This window comes from Scyliorhinus torazame, chromosome 7 (assembly GCF_047496885.1).
Source record: "Scyliorhinus torazame isolate Kashiwa2021f chromosome 7, sScyTor2.1, whole genome shotgun sequence".
Lineage (NCBI taxonomy): Eukaryota > Metazoa > Chordata > Chondrichthyes > Carcharhiniformes > Scyliorhinidae > Scyliorhinus > Scyliorhinus torazame.
This window is the reverse complement of record NC_092713.1, coordinates 204,942,367-204,959,801: the sequence shown is the minus strand read 5'-3', so window position 1 is coordinate 204,959,801 and position 17,435 is coordinate 204,942,367. Positions and strand designations below refer to the sequence as shown.

The 17,435-nt window shown below is 46.5% G+C and overlaps 1 protein-coding gene across 1 annotated transcript in view; it reads left to right on the top strand.

The window, feature by feature from the left end:
• The first annotated feature begins 633 nt into the window (after positions 1-633).
• Positions 634-17,435, top strand: part of LOC140426798 (uncharacterized) — a 107,200-nt gene continuing 90,398 nt past the window's right edge. Inside the window, exons 1-2 of the mRNA XM_072511980.1 lie at positions 634-699; positions 5,193-8,809. Coding sequence (XP_072368081.1) covers positions 6,290-8,761 — 2,472 coding nt within the window. The 5' untranslated portion in view covers positions 634-699; positions 5,193-6,289 and the 3' untranslated portion in view covers positions 8,762-8,809. The remainder of the gene's footprint in view (positions 700-5,192; positions 8,810-17,435) is intronic.

The window sequence follows — 17,435 nt, the reverse complement described above, 5'->3', positions numbered from 1 at the left end:
AGAAGTAATTTCTCCTCAGCTGTGGCTTAAATAGGTGACACCCCTTACTCTGAGGTTATGCCCTCTGGTCCCAGACATTTCCCACAAGGGTAAACACCTCTCAGCATCTACCCTGTCAAGCCCCCCCCGGCCCCGCTTAGGAATCCTGCATGCCTCAATAAGGCTGCCTCTTAATCTTCTAAAGTTCAATGAGTACAGGCCCAACCTACGTAACCTCTCCTCATAAGAAAATACTCCCATATTGGGATCAACCGAGTGAAGCCTCTCTGGACTGCCTCCAATGCTAACATATCTTTTCTTAGATAAGGGGACCAAATCGGTTCACTGTATTCCAGCTGTGGTCTAACTAGTGCCTTGTATAGTTTTAGCAAGACTTTGCCATTTTGTACTATGTTCCTTTTGAAATAAAACACTGTTTTTATCTGTAAATGTTTAGCTTTTGGCATTCGTCTATCAGTAAGATTTTATCCCATTTAGACACTTTGAACCAAATAAACATCAAAGGCAGATAAATTGCTTTGTGATGTCACGAGGTAGATGCTGTGGCATCAGAGCAGTTATCGTAACATCACAAAACACTGTCAAATATAAATTGTGGAAGGAGAACTTGGTCCCCAACCCTGCCCCACCATGCTCACCATCTGTTAAAAGTTGAGGGTCTGTTAACTTGATTCTCTCAGGGAACTGGCTGATTCAAACGTAAGTTAAATTGCCAAACATATTCCTCACTTAGAAGGTAGTTTAAAAAAGATGATCAGTTTAATGATGCTCACTGACAAATGGTCACCTCTTAGAACAAATACTTGGGACGGGATTCGCCACTTGAGAGACTAAATGCTGATGCAGGCGGCTAAATCACAAGTGTTCTTTGTGGACAAAAGTGGTGTCAGTCCCAGAGCGATTCAGGTCCCATTAATGGGCTAGCACCAGCGGCATGTTGAACTTGCGCAATTCCAATGCATGCCGACCCTCATCCCAGCCACGATGATGGCACTGGTTGTGCTGGACTACGCCCATCCCACTGATGGGTTGGCTAGGGCCAGAGGGTATCTGGGGGGTGGCCTATTGGGACACCCAAATGACCCATAGCGCTGGGTTCACAGTGAGCAGGAAGGAATGGCGATGCAGTGGTTAGCACTGCTGCCTCATGGTGCCAAGGACCTGGATGTGATCGCAGCCCTGAGTCACTACCCGTGTGGTGTTTGCATATTCTACCCATGTCTGCGTGGGTCTCACCCCCACATCCCAAAGTGTAGGGTAGGTAGATGGACCACGCTAAAATTATCCCTTAATTGGGAAAAAGAATTAATGTAAAAACAAACAAAAAAAATTAACGGGGGCAGTCAGTGGCATGCGCAGAGTGGTCTGTGCCCAGCTCCCCCGACCCCACGGTCCACATTCTGACCACCCCTTGCTACTTCCCCCCAGCCCTGGCAGGCATCACCCAGCCAGAGACACAACTGTCAACATACTATAGCGATGCTGGACAGTGTTTGTACCCCCTTCCGCATCCTCAGCAGCCATGGCGCCTGTTTCCCGATTTTAAGTACCACAAGTGAACCTCGCCATTGGTAATTCCACCTGGCAGAGGCGGAGCATCGTCGAAGGCCTGGAAAAGACCGGGCCGGGCCCGTTAAAAATATGGCAACAGCAGTTACTGTACCATTTGCACTCCAACGTCAGCATGTAGTATAGAACGCATTCACACCGCTGTCACAGGATAGAGCGTGACATTCCGTTTCCACCGACATCAACCTCGATTTTCAGCTGAATCCAAATTCTCTGCCCGATCGGATTTCCCGATTCTGCCGTCGCTGGATGGAGGTTCCCGCCTTTGGTGATTGACTGGTGAGAAGCAAAAGCAAAGGTTACCCATCAAGAATTCCTAATCTGGGGCTAGATGCTACGATTTTGAGACGAAGCGCTGAAGCCATCATGATAACTGTGGTCTTTTACGCCAGGAAAACTGGCGTCAAAAGGCCACCAATTCCCCGTTTTGCTGGGGGCTGGCAGGAAGCCGGCATAGAGCTCGCAGCTCTAGCTGCCGATAGGGCCCCAGCACGTCCGGTTCAGAGGCCTCGCATGCGCGCGGCGGCGGCCTGCAGTGGCCGAGCCGTGCTCCATGGCTGACTCAGCCCACGGACCTGGACCGCCAAAGTAGTGACCCCCCTCCGACCGCTCACCCGCCCCAGACCGCCCACCCACATTGCCCCCAGCCCCGATTGAAGCCCCCCTGCCCGCCGATCGGCCCTCTCCCGACTGTGGCGGCGCCAGACTGAGTCCACAGCCGCCACGCGAGGATCCCAGACGGTGTGAGCTCACATAACCCTCGCTTCGGGAACTCGGCCGGTTAGGGACAGAGCATCGCAGGGCGGAGCAGACCTCAGGCAATGGCCTGAGATTGTACATTTGCTAGGAGCAAGCTAGGCAAAGGGGCTTTGTGGCTGCGTTGTTTCATTCTCACCTACAGACCTGCACATTCTCCAGTCTTCCTGGAGTGACTGCTTCTTTTCAAGCCTGGGAGATGGTGAGAATGTGCAGGTTTAAGGGTATAGTTTTGTCCAATGAGGTTCTTCACTCTGGTTGGTGTGTGGATGGAGGGCTTGTGGCTCCTGCGTCGGTAGGTGGGTCTGCACAGTTGAGCGATCCAGGTCACTGTCGGGCTGCGTTTTGGCTTCACCAGTCGGTGGATGTCCAGACCACGCTCCGGCGTGGATAGGTCGAAGGCCGGTAAGTGGATGACATCTCTGGGGTCACGATTGCTGATGAGGCGATGGCCATGTCCTTGTGTTGGGGTCCGCAGGGTCCTTTCCACATCGCTTCTGGATCTTTACTTCTAGGGATTAGTTTTAACTCTGTCCTTCACAGTTGAAAAGAAATGTATGGGCGTGTGGTCAAGCTGGTGGGCAAGGGCTTTGTAACATTTCACTGATGTATTCATTTTACTTGCCTGAATTCAGGTCACTTGTTCTGTGTGGTGTTGGGTGTTCTGACACACAGATGAGCCAACACGGTTGTATATGGTACAACGCTATTTTATTCAAACTTACTATGTACAGTTTTGTCTTGGCACTCTGCACGTGGGGGTTCCCTGCTTGTGATGTTGTAACAGCTCTTCTCTGTTTCTTTGTCCCCAGACCTACTGACCACCAGGTGTCGTGCTCGTGTTTTTTATGTGGTTGGTGTTCTTGTCTGTGATTGGTTGTGGTGTTGTGTGCTCTGATTTGCCTGTTGGTGTGTCCATCATGATGTGTGTGTTTGAATATCATGACATCCCCCCTTTTTACAAAGATATGTGCCTACGTGGTAATAAATATGATCGTGTCGTGAGTGCATCTAAGAGTGTGTGTGTGTCGTGTGCAGCATGTGCATATGACGGAACTATGTACATGGGGCGATGTCGGGTGCGTCACATGAACCAAGTTGTACCATAACATAACATAAATGCGAACGAGAGAAGAAGAAAAAAAAAACTTGAACAGTTGTCCAGTCAGACGACATCTGGAACGATAAACAACAACAGGTTATCATGTAAAATTGTGCAACTTGTTAAACATATGAACGGTATTATAAGTCCAGTCTAATGGGCTTGCGACGAGTTCGGGTTGACCGTCAGGGTGGCACACCACTCATCGGCTGGATTGATGGCATTGACCTTGTTGACATCGATGACGGAAACGCGGAAGGCATCCTGGTCATCTGCATCACTTAACTGGAAGTCTTGATGCGTGGGCTGGACGGTCCTGACTTGTCTGCGAGATTGTCGAGGATGCGCCGGATCCATGGGTTGAGCCGAACGACAGTGGGCTGCGTAGTGGCCCATCTTGCCACATCTGAGGCACTGTCGGTTTTTTGCAGGACATTGCCCTTTTAAATGTAGAGCTCCACAATTGCCGCACGTCATGACGTCACGGCGTTCGTTGCGCCACTGCGCATGCGCAGTGCGAACTTGCGGTGGGCGCGCCTGCGCAGTGCGTCCCTCGTTGTGGCCGTTATTTTTGGCGCGCACCTGCGCGGGAGACCGCGAAAAGCGCGGGAAGCGGCCGCTGTCGTCCGGGCCGTGGGTCGGGAGGTAATCGACGGCCTGGATGCGTTCGACGTCGTGGGCGGCCTGGCTTGCCGATTCGACGGCTGGGGACCCCCTCCGTGCCAACTCGGACGCCTGAAATCGGGCAAAACGGCAGGTAGCATTTCGTGGAGGACACAGGCTTCCACAGCAGACGCTAAGGTGAGGCTTTTTATTTTAAGAAGCTGCTGGCGTAGGCCACTAGAGGCAACGCCAAAAATAATCTGGTCCCTGATCATGGACTCTGTGGTGGTGCCGTAACCGCAGGACTGCGCTAGAATCCGGAGGTGCGTCAAGAAGGGTTGAAAAAGCTCCTCCTTACCTTGCAGGCGTTGCTGAAAGAGGTATCTTTCAAAACTTTCATTTACTTCAACTTGAAAGTGCTGGTCCAGTTTGAGGATGACCGTGTCATATTTGGATTGGTTTTCGCCTTCTTCGAACACCAGTGAGTTGAAGACGTCGGTGGCGTGCTGACCTGCGTAGAAGAGGAGCATTGCAATCTTCGTATCATCCGAGACACTCTGTTTTTCGGTGGCACGGATGTACAGGTCAAATCGCTGCCTGAAGAGCTTCCAATTGGTACCTAGGTTCCCCGCGACTTGCAACGGCTGCGGTTTGTCGGTGCGGTCCATGTCAAGAATGGCAGGTTAGTAGGCAGGTATCGATCCACTCCTGTACCATGTGGTGTTGGGTGTTCTGACACACAGATGAGCCAACACGGTTGTATATGGTACAACGCTATTTTATTCAAACTTACTATGTACAGTTTTGTCTTTGCACTCTGCACGTGGGGGTTCCCTGCTTGTGATGTTGTAACAGCTCTTCTCTGTTTCTTTGTCCCCAGACCTACTGACCACCAGGTGTCGTGCTCGTGCTTTTTATGTGGTTGGTGTTCTTGTCTGTGATTGGTTGTGGTGTTGTGTGCTCTGATTTGCCTGTTGGTGTGTCCATCATGATGTGTGTGTTTGAATATCATGACATTCTGGAAGAATAGAGGCCCAATGTAAATGACAATGGACTGGCCCAGTGAAAAAGAAACTGCAAAAGATTAGCTTCTTTTTAAATGGGTAAGGTCTTTGTATTAATTGTTTTGATCATTTTTATCTTTTCCCTGTTTCCAATTTAGAAATAAATTAACAGGAGATCCAACATCAGCCAATGACAATCCCAAATGAATTGGAGGTTTGACATTATCCAGTGACAAACTGAGGCTAATACATTTGAGTATGAATCAGCAATAATCTTGCCTTTCAGCCAGGACAATGAACACTCATTAACATTCCTGCTTGACATGAGGGCCAAGGTAAATCACTCATGCTCTCAAAGGAAGAACGAGCAATAAACCAAGCCTCAAATTAACTCCCAACAGCCGTCAGCACTGATTTCTGTTCAGAGGAACATTAAACATCAACTGGCAACGATACCACACTGCCAAGAGACAAAAGTGCGGGCAACATCAATCCTGAACTAGAAGCCAAAAACTTCAATTAGATTGAATCTGGTCTAAAAGCAGTTCCAATTTTGAGTAATGATGATCCCAGTGTAATAGAGATGACCAAACCTCACCCACTATGGATTCTAATGTAACAAAAACTCCAACCCCAATCATTATCAATCCTGAAATTAAAAAAAGAGGTCAAACTCGGGACTGTAGCAATTCTAATCTCATAGAAATCGTTCATGATTTCCAACAGTAAGCAACTACATTGCCATCCAATTTTGGTTAACAAGAATTCCGGAAAGCTCAGTGTTAATCAAGTGTTCATGTTAGTTAATGAGTTCACGAACAGAAGCAATTGCATTTCAGTAGTACCACTTCTTCTGCCTCACAGGCAAACATTGGTTATTAACAGTTCAGTTTAATCAGTGATGTATTCCAAGTCTAACCAAACATATCAGTTAATAGGTTACAATCGTGGTGTTAATAAAAGGTCTAAGGTCAATCTGCAACAACAGGAATATACAGAACAATGAACACCAATCAGTGACAATTCCAGTCCAACCGGATTTCTGTCCATGGTAATTCTAGTCTAACTGAGTTCCATTACAATATAATCTGATCCCATTCCATTCTGACCAACTATTTGACATGACCCTAGTAGGTAGTTTAGCACTTGAAATTTGCTCGGGACACTAAACATCATTATGTGATAGACACATTCAGTGACAGTTACTGCATAAACAAAAAGGACTAAAAGTTATTCAGTTAGTAACATCAACGTGATGGGGATTCTAATCTCCAGTAGAAAAAATGTCACAATACCAACAGAACCAATGTCTTTAGTCAGCAGTTATATCCACTTTTCGGAACATCAGACATCAGGCAAAAACAGTCACCTGCTAAGAGCACAAATTTTGCACAATAAAAATGCAGCTAATCATGCGTCTTTCAACGATCCTAGTCTACGTGGAATTCTATCGTCAGTCAGTGATGGGGCCATCGCAACAGAAAATAACATCAATGCTGACGTTGGAACTAGAGCAAAATTTGATCCTAGTTTGCCAGTGGTCAGCAAACGATTAATTCGAAAAGCAGATCAATTTCTTCTGAATGATGACATTCTAAATGGAAGACGAATGTCAGTCAAAGATAATCCCGGCCTATTAGGAAGGCTAATGTTACTTTGTGGCAGTTCTGGTCCCAGGGATCTAATATCACATTGCTGGGCTGATAGTCAAAAAAGTTGTGAAAGATCAATCAGCATAAATCCCAGTCTAATGGATGACAGATTGTTAGTCTCTGACAAATTTACTCGAACAATAGTTGAGTCAACCAGTGAAAAGCTGGACCCAGCATTGGTTATTTCCAGTTCCAGTGAAACAGGAAATGAAATGTCAGATGTCAGCTATCACAGTGAGAGAGACATCAATTACTTTAACTTGCTAAAGGCTCAAATGTCAGAGAGTGAAACTTCAAGTGAATCAGAGCATCGAAGACTGTCCAGTACAAACAGGAATCAAACAGAAAATCAAGCCTCAGTCAGCAAAAACCCTCTTATGCCAAGACGCCACACATTGGAAGTTGCTAATCCTTCTCAAAGAAATCGAGTGTTACACGGTAAAAATCTATCCAGCCAGCAAAGTTCAGAGAGTAACAATTCGTATCGATCAAAAGATGAAACAACTGCAAATACCAATTACAATCGAACAGGAGGTGAAATCTTAGTTAGCAATATTCCTCGCCTTACAAGAAATTACCCATTTTTAATTGACAATCTTAATAAAACAAAAAGTTCATCAGAACATCAGACACGAGATGGTAACAATCCCACCATATCAGGACATGAAGCATCAATTAGTGCCGATCCTATTCGTGCAAGAGATCAAATACTGATCAAGAATATTCCATTTTTGGCAAAATATTACACATCGTCAATGAACAATGCAACGTCAACAAGAGGTTCAATATCCGAAAGTGACAATAACCATCCGTCAGAATGTAGAACATCAGTCAACATCGGCCTTCATCGAGCAGGATATCAAAGTCAAAACAACTCTATTCCCTGTCTGACAAGACGAACCACATTAGAAACTGACTGTCCAACTAGAACAGTAGGTCTAATGTTCAAAAGTGCGGATCTCACGAGACCATTGAGTGCCACCTCGGTCAGCAAACATCTGCATGTACCAAGAAGTCAAACATTGGTCATTTACAATCCCACCCAAACAGAGCATTCACTCTCAAATAATGACAATGCTGGTCCTTCAGAATGTCAAGCAATGGCCAGAGATGATCCTAGCCGAACCTATCAACCTTTAGTCAGCTATATTACTCCTTTTCTGAGACGGCGGACGTCGGCAACTGACAATTCATTTCAAACAGTAGGTCTAACCTCGAGAAATGACAATCTCCATCTATCAAGACATCAAGCATCGGTTAATAATCCTAGTCACGTAAGAGGCAATATATTGGACAATTACAATCTGATGGAACATCGAACACTGCACAACAAAAATCCCAACCACACAAAAAATAGATCTTCAAGCAGTGACAAACGAATTCCAATATTCGTCGTTGACACTCCATCTGAAACAGAGAGTGAAATCTTCTTGCAGAATATGTATTCTCAACTAGCAACAGATGAAATATTGGCCGATGACAATTCCACTCAAACTGAAGGGCTATCAACTAGTGATGATCACAGTCCGTTAGGATATCAGGTGCTCACTGATGATCACAATGAGGCAATGAGTTTATCGGCACGCAGCATAAATACTGAACAAACTGGAGATTTAACGTCAAAAAGCATTAATCCCAACCCTACAGATGACTTAACATCAACTAAAGGCAACCCCATTCAAACAGCATCAATCAGCAGCAATCTTTTTCTATCACCTGGATTTCCAATCGCAAGAGCCAATCTAGAAGATCAAATAGGGTCCAATGGCAAATTCAGTTCCAAACATAATATAATACTCAGCAACAATTCTCAACAAACAAATCACCAAATGTTGCCTAGGCATGGATTGCTCATCAGCGATGATCATCACCTATCAAGAAGCTTCATATCATCAAGCAATGATTCCAATGAACCAACAGGTGCAAAATTACTCAACAACAATCAGAATTTCCAAACTGCACTTCAATCCAGTGTCAGTCTAACAGATTTACCATCAAGTGACGAGATTTATGATCAAATGAGAGATTTGATACCTACCAGAGCCACTACCAGTTATCATGAAATCATATATTAACCTATCAAAATACTCATCAAATTGAAAATCAAACATCACCAATCAGTGGTAATCACATATTACACAATGTATACTGTTGGTCTTTGTTGCTGTATAAGAACTCTAATTTCAATCAATGTGAATCCCATGGATCCAACAGGATGTCTACATTTAGTGTTATTATTTTAGTCAACGGAATGCACAACTAGGGCAGCACGGTAGCCTTGTGGATAGCACAATTGCTTCACAGCTCCAGGGTCCCAGGTTCAATTCCGGCTTGGGTCACTGTCTGTGCGGAGTCTGCACATCCTCCCCGTGTGTGCGTGGGTTTCCTCCGGGTGCTCCGGTTTCCTCCCACAGTCCAAAGATGTGCAGGTTAGGTGGATTGGCCATGATAATTTGCCCTTAGTGTCCAAAATTGCCCTTAGTGTTGGGTGGGGTTACTGGGTTATGGGGATAGGGTGGAGGTGTGGACCTTGGGTGGGGTGCTCTTTCCAAGAGCCGGTGCAGACTCGATGGGCCGAATGGCCTCCTTCTGCACTGTAAATTCTATGAAATCTATGAAACTATCCAAGTCGAGAGAACATCAAACTTGAATATGAGTGTCCAATGTCAGAAATAATTGAAAAAAATATCAAGCATTAATTCTCAGTATAGTTGGCTGCAGAAAGTAGGAATTAAGGACAAGGAAATCTGACCCAGCAGACGTAACACTTTCTGACTGATTATAATCCCATTTTCTCAACCCCATCATATCTTTTAATCTCTTCAGAATTACATTTGGTTATCTCTAGATTCCTCTCATTGTTTCTGTTTAATGGTTATCCTGTTACCTTAGTTTATGTCAATTAACTTGTTTCCTGCTCCTAACTTGTTTGTATTTACATTTGTATTTGCTGCAATTAGACTTTACCATATTGATTAATCTGATCAGATTAACGTGCTGGCTTTGGAAAACTATTTGGTCAACTTGAAATCCGATATTAATCGGTGAGAATTCCAGTTTTAAATAGTCTCATGTCAATAAATAACAATTCCCATCCAACTACTATCTGTGAGTGAAAATTAATAGGCGGCACGGTGGTGCAATGGTTAGCACTACTGCCTATGGCATTGAGGACCCGGGATTCGATCCCGGCCTGGGTCACTGTCCGTGTGGAGTTTGCACATTCTCCTCGTGTCTGTGTGGGTTTCACCCCCACAACCCAAAGATGTGCAGGGTAGGTAGATCGGCCACGCCAAATTGCCCCTTAATTGGAATTTGTTTTTTAAAAGATTGGAAATTAGTGATAATCCATATCTAATGATGCACTGCATGTAAAATCTGTAGAAATCCTCATCTTATAGGAGGCTTCATGCCATTTTGTGATCAACGTTGACAAAGATCATCCAGCAGGATTTGCAGTCTAGGGGATTTAGCACCACTGGAGCAAATTGAGGTTAAAAATATTGAGGGGGCTGCTCCCGATCTCTGTCAGCAAAGCCTCTACCAATTGTCATGTTGTAGGAGGCACTCATTGAAGCACAGGTGCTGATTGCATAAATTGGAAATATACAGAGTGACACATTGTGAGGTGAGTGTCTAACACTGAATAGATGCCCAAGCTGCCACTTTGGACCTCTCCACTGGTGTTAATACCTTCGCTTAAACATACTCAGCTATATGAGGGTCTATTTAAAGTCATCACTATCACCCAGCTGCCAAGATGAGATGCTTTTGACTATTTGGTTACTGTGCAGACTAAGTGGAAGCCCTATGTTGTTGGAGGTGCTGTGAACAGTTGCTTACGTCAACAGTCGCCATGTGTCTTCTCCCAAAATACATTATCTCACACTTCTCTGCATTGAAATTCATCTACCAGGTGTTTGTCCATTTGGACACCTTAGGGGCTGGTTTAGCACAGTGGGCTAAACAACTGGCTTGTAATGCAGAACAAGGCCAGCAGTGCGGGTTCAATTCTCATACCGGCCTCGCCGAACAGGCCAGAACAGTAACTTCATTGAAACCTACTTGTGACAATAAGCGATTATTGTTATTACTTGTCAATGTCCCTCTGAAATTGTCCAGCGTCATTCTCACAATTCGCCCTAGCTTAGTACCATCTGCAATTTAAAAAAATATATAATCTTTATTTTAGTGTCATAAGTAGGCTTACCTTAGCACTGCAATGAAGTTACTGTGAAAATCCCCAAGTCGCCGCATTCCGACACCTGTTTGGGTACCTTGAGGGAGTATTCAGAATGTCCAATTCACCTTACAAGCACATTTTTCGGGACTTGTGGGAAGAAACCGGAGCACCCGGAGGAAGCTCACGCAGACACGGGGAGAATGTGCAGACTCCGCACAGACAGTGACCCAAGGCAGGAATCAAACCCGGGTCCGTGGTGCTATGAAGCAACAGTGTCGAAGCAGACACGGGGAGAACGTGCAGTCTCTGCACAGACATTGACCCAAGCCGGGAATCGAACCCCGGTCCCTGGCGCTGTGAACCAACAGTGCTAACCATTGTGCTACCATGCCGCCCTTGAGAGATTTTGCCCTCAACACTCTTCTCTAAATCGTTTATATAAATCAGAAAAAGCAAGGGTCCCAACACTGAGTGCTGGTGAACACCACATTCAACTCATCTCCAACCTGAGAAATGCCCAACTATATGTATCCTCTGCTTCCTATCCCTTAGCCAACCTCTAATACATGCTGCCAAGGATCCATCAATCCCAAACATTTCTAATTTGCTAACTAACCTGCCATGTGACACTGTATCAAATGCTTTCTGAAAGTCCAAATATACAACATCCACAGAACTACCCTCATCTACTGCCTGAGTCACCTTGTCAACAAAGTCAATTAAATTTGTCAGACATGACCTTCCCATAACAAAGCCATGTTGACTGTCAAGTATTAACTTATTTTTTCTAAGTGTATATTTATCTTATCCTATAATATGTCCTCCATCAGTTTTCACATTATTGATGTTAAGCTGACAGGACTGTAGTTTCCTGCATTATCCTTTGCCCCTTTCTTGAACAACCACGTCGCATTTACAATCCTCCAGTCTCCCGGGACCAATGCTGTGTTCAGAGAGGCCTGGAAGATTTCTGTCAACGACACCGCAATTTGCTCCCTTACCTCTCTCAGCAATCTAGGATGCACCCCATCTGGGCCTGGCGACTTCTCAACCTTGAGTGCTGCCAGTTTTTTCTGGCACCTCTTTATCGCTATACTGCTCAGTTGCTCAATACCCAAATTTTCAATTGGGCTATTGTCACCATCATCTACTTTGATAAAGACAAAAGCAAAGTACTCATTTAGTACCTCTACCATACCCTCTGCTTCAGTGAGAAGCATACGCTGCTTGTCCCTTATGGACATCACTCTATCCTTCACTAATCTTTTATTATTAAAATGTTATTAAGACCTGTTTTAGCGTAGCCTGCCATCCTTTCCTCATGCTTCCTCTTAGCCTTCTTTATTGAAGCTTCAGCATCTCTCCTAGATTTGAGATACTCTTCCTGATTTATTTAGCTGTTTTTATTCTGGTATGTATCGTATGCTTCTTTTTTCTTCCTTATTTCTCCTCAATAACCTTAGCCATCCAGGGTACTCTAGCTTTGGATATCCCCTCTTTATTTCTCATGGGTATGTACCTAGATTGTACCCTATTCATCTCTCCTTTGAAAATCACCCATTTTTCACTGATTGTTTTATCCACCAAAATGTGTTTTCCAATCAACTGCTGCAGTTCAACATTTAGACCTCTAAAATTTGCCCTTTTCTAGTCTGGGGTTTTAATCCATGACTGATTTTTGTCCTTTTCCAGCTTAATATTGAACCTTATTACATTACGCTCGCTATTTCCCAACTGCTCCCCCACTCTGACGCTCTCAACCTGTTCTGCCTCATTTCCTAGGACCAGATCCAGCACAGTTTTTTCCCTGGTAGGACTGGAAATGTACTGTTCCAGAAAGTTCTCTTGCACACACTGCAGGAACTTCTCCCCTTCTGTGTCCCACAGTCTACCCTTCTCCCAGTCCACCTTAGGGTAACTGAAATCTCCAACTATCACAACCATACTTGTCCTGCAGATTTCCATAATCTGCCGACAAATGCTCTCTTCTACTTCCTCCCCACTATTTGGTCGTCTATAATAAATACCCAACAAGGTAACTGCTCCCTTCGGTTTCTCACCTTCAACCATGTAGATTCTAATTCAGGAACTGCATGTTGTTGAAAGGCAATGATATTATCTTTGACCAAGACTGCTACACCTCCTCCCTTTTTACCCACCCTGGTTCTACTAAACACCTTATGACCCTGGATGTTAAGTATCCAGTTCTGTTCTAGCTTGAGCCACGTTTCTGTCAATGCTGCTATGTCATATGCCCCTAGAGCAATTTCTGTTTTCATCAATTAACCCCTTTGTTTATTACTGGAAGCATCCAGAGTATGTCTCGAGCCACCACACGAGTGTAGTGGTAACATTACCGCAAATATAATCCAGAGGCCAGGACTAATGTTCAAGAGACACAAATTTAAATCTCACCATGGCAACTGGTAGAATCTCAATACAATTAATAAGAAGCTAGTCTCAGTAACAGTAACCACGAAACCAGTGGATTCTTGTAAAAAAAACATCTGGTTCACTAATGTTCTTTAAGAAAGGAGCGTTCATCGAGGAGTGTGCTGATGACAACTCTGGGAACAATTCTCCAGCCTCATTGCGCTCCTGCTCAAGTGAAACAAGGCCGGTGAATAACTGGAGGGGCCAAAAACGAGATCCGGGCCAGGCACCAATCAGTTTGCAATGCAACCGGTCCGCTCCCATAGGCAAAATCAAGATCATAGTGAGGCGAGAAACCAATTGTCACCACTTATTATTTCCATACAATTAATGAGAGCCATCCCTTATTCAAAGGGCTCCCGTCATTCAGCGGCCTCCCCAGCAAGTGGTCACACTGGCGCCAATTAGTACTCCTTTTGAAAAACGCGAACCTGGCGGAAAGGCTTCTGCAGGGAGATGAGGAGGTGAGAAGCCATCTTTGCTGACAGGGAAATAACTCGGGGGCGCTGGGCTTGCTGCCACTGAGCTCGGCGGGGAGGGTGGGGGATCCTCGGCTGAGGGTGGGGGACCCGCCGCAGGGTTGGGCCGCCATGGGAGGGTGGGGTGGGTGCTGTGGGGGGCAACCTAGAAGGCAACCGCTGGTATTGGGTGACATCCCCAAGGGAGGCAGACCTTCTGTCGAGACCCTCAGCCATGGCTGCCACCGACTGAGCGACACCTGGGACACCTTCACTCATGGTGCCGACGTCGTGCATCACGCTCTCCACTGAGGTCGCCACCCTAGCCTCAGTGCCACTCATTGACGGCACCATCTCCCATGCTCGTAGCTACTGGGACTCGTCCAAGTTATGGATCTGCTGGAGTAACACTGACATCTCCCTCTGAATGTCCAGGTCGCACCCTATCTTCTCCATCAGCTCCGGGTAACCCTGTTCCAGAGGCTTAGCATCAAGCTGGGACCCAGCTGGGTCCAGGGATCCAGCAGCCCTCTGACGGCTGTCTCTCCTGGGGGCTCCTGCCTCCACCAGATGTGCATCAGCAGTAGTGTGGTGCTCACCAGATTGTGCCCCAGAAGCCTCTCCCCTAACATGTCCCACCGAGATGTGTGTATCTGCGCTGGTGGAGGGTGGGATGACAGCTGTGACGGAACTATAATGGTGGCATCCTCAGAGCTCTCCTCCGAGGTGGTCTCCTGGGAGGCTGCAGAGGGTGCCGCCCGGGATGGGCCGGCTCCGCCGGCTGCTGGACCTGCGGGAGAATGGACATGTGGTCAGTGGGAGGGATGGGTCAATCAGTAAGGCGATCACTACTCACGTTCAACAGGTGAAGGAGCCCGGTGCCTCCACACATCTGCAGCGTCCGCCAGCCTCCGCAAAACTCAATGGAGATTCCAATTTCTCCCGTCTTCCCCTCTTTACTAATGGGAAGGACACCCCATCCAAAAACTCTGCCATGACTGAACTCTCCTCCGAAGGCTCCGATCTATAAACATTCCTATACAATGCTTCATAAGCCCCGGCGACCTTAAATGGGGCGGAAACCAAACTACCACCCGAGTCCCTAATCTATATAATCTCCTGGGAAGGCACCTGCTGCCATAGTTGATAAGCTAAAAGGCGACTGGCCTTCTCCCAGTATTCATAAACTACGCCTTCGAGCACTACAGCTCATTCGTCATCTTATTTGTTGATAACAATTCAAATTGCATCTGCACCTTTTTCCTGCTCGCAAGCAACTTGGGGATATGGGCAAGCGATACTGATGATCCACTTCAAGGATAGAGTCTGGTGTGTTTGGTCTTCTATACCTTGTAAAGGAATCCAGCAAACACCTTGACTTATCCAAACCAGGATCTTTATTGAATCACACGTGGCAAGATAGCAATGGGTTACAGAGCAAGTTATCATGGAGTTTCTTTGTCCTCCTCTGGAACTACACCTAGCACGACTGGTCACCTGTATATCTTACCACCATCTCCTACAACCATCTGCTGATGGCCAGATGTGTCTCCACTTACATGACAATGGCCTTGAGACCGCATGGTGTCTCTGCATCACACACCATCCATCTATGATATTGTCTATAGGCATATCACCACAGAGTCCACGAGCCTCTGCTGCTCCTTTCCATATGTGCTTTATAGGAGATTATCTCCCCCCCACAATAACCACCTTGAGGGCTTCCCATAGCATAGAGGGTGAGACAGACTCGTTCTTGTTAAACTTGACTTATTCATCAATGGCGGAGGATATACATTTGCAAAATTCTTTGTCTGCTAACAGCGCCATATCCGTTTTTTAAAAATAAATTCAGAGTACCCAATTCATTTTTTACAATTAAGGGGTAATTTAGAGTGGCCAATCCACCTAGCCTGCACATCTTTGGGTTGTGGGAGCGAAACCCACACAAACACGGGGAGAATGTGCAAACTCCACACAGCCAGTGACCCAGAGCCGGGATCGAACCTGGGACCTCGGCGCCGTGAGGCAGCAGGGCTAACCCACTGTGCCACCGTGCTGCCCTCCAAAGCGCCATAGCCAAACTCCATGGTGGGCGCTGAGAGGGGCTTGACTCGAGGATCAAGTCCGCAAAGTGTGGAGCACGGCCCGACATCACGATAGCTGAATACCCCTCCCTCTTCACCCAGGGGAGAAGAGACCTACTCACCGGAAAAATGTCTATCCAAGAATACACCTGATGGACATGGGGGGAAAAAAAGTCCTTATCCCTTGGATGCAAAAAATGCCACGGATCTGCGACCCCTCCACCCAACGCCTTTGCCATCCCTGATGGAGCCAGAGACTTGGGCCAAGATACAATTCAACTTCGGGTCTAGGACACAGTTTAAGTACCCCCCGCAAGATTAGTTGATGCAAGTCCAAGTCAGGAATGGAGGCTAACAATCTCCTAATAAATCCCACATCATCCCAATTTGGCGCATAGGCATTGACCAGGACCAGCAATGTGCCCACTAAAGACCCACTGACCCTAAAATATCTCCCACCAGGATCCACCACGATCTTGGCGGATGAAGATGAAACTCATTTATTAATCAAAATCACCGCCCTATCATCAAATACCGAATGAAATACCTGGCTCACCCACCCTGTCTGCAACCTGGTCTGGTCTCTTACCTGCAAATGGGTCACCTGCAAAGCCACCACACCAGCACTCAAACTTTTCAGGGGAGTGAATACCGTCGGCCTTTTCACTCGGTCCTCCAATCCCCTTACATTCCAGGTGACTATTTAAATTGGGGGCCTGCCACCCCGCACCGCACCCCCCTCCCCCCCCCCCCCCACCCCCCCCCCCCCCCCCGCCCATTTCCAACAAAAGTGGTTATCCAAAAACTAGAAAGTACAGGCATGAGGCCCACCCAAGATGCCCGCCAAACTCACCAACAAGGCAAAACAAGGAGGAATCTGTAGTCACTGTCGGCAAATTAATAGTCCTTTGTCTTCACCTTATAAGTCACTCAGAGCCGTGTCGGATACACCAACCCAAATCTAACCCTGCTCTGATATAGAGCGGCTTTGGCCTTATTAAAGGCGGCCCCAGCGTCTTTGCCAGTTCAGCTCCAATGTCCTGGTATAGCCGAATGGTGTGACCTTCTTACCTGTATTCCCGATGCTCCTTATCCATTTCAGGACCTGTTCCTTCTTCTGGTAGCTGTGGAAATGTACAATTACAGCACGAGGCATTTTGTTGGGTCGGGGCTTCTGCTGAGTGTCCAATGGGCCCGACCCAGCTCAGGAGGAGACGTGAATCTACCCTCCCCTACCATCTTCTCAAACATCTTCGAGAAATACTCTGAGGGAGTTAGGCTTTCCATACCCTCCGGTAACCCACAGTTCAGAGATTTTGCCGCCTAGAGTGATTCACCATATCATTTATCTTGGCTCTCAATGCCTTATTTTCGTCAGCCATCAGGGAGATCTTAGCCTCCAGCGAAGCAATTTGTTCACCATGCTTCAAAAGGGCCGCCTCCACGCCCTTAATCACCAGACCATGCGCTTTTACCATTTCAGACATCTTATCCAACTCCGACCGGATGGGAGCCAGGGCATCCTCTATTGATATACGAAGGTCCTCAGACACAACACTTAAGTGCTTCTCAAACTCCACTGCCAAGA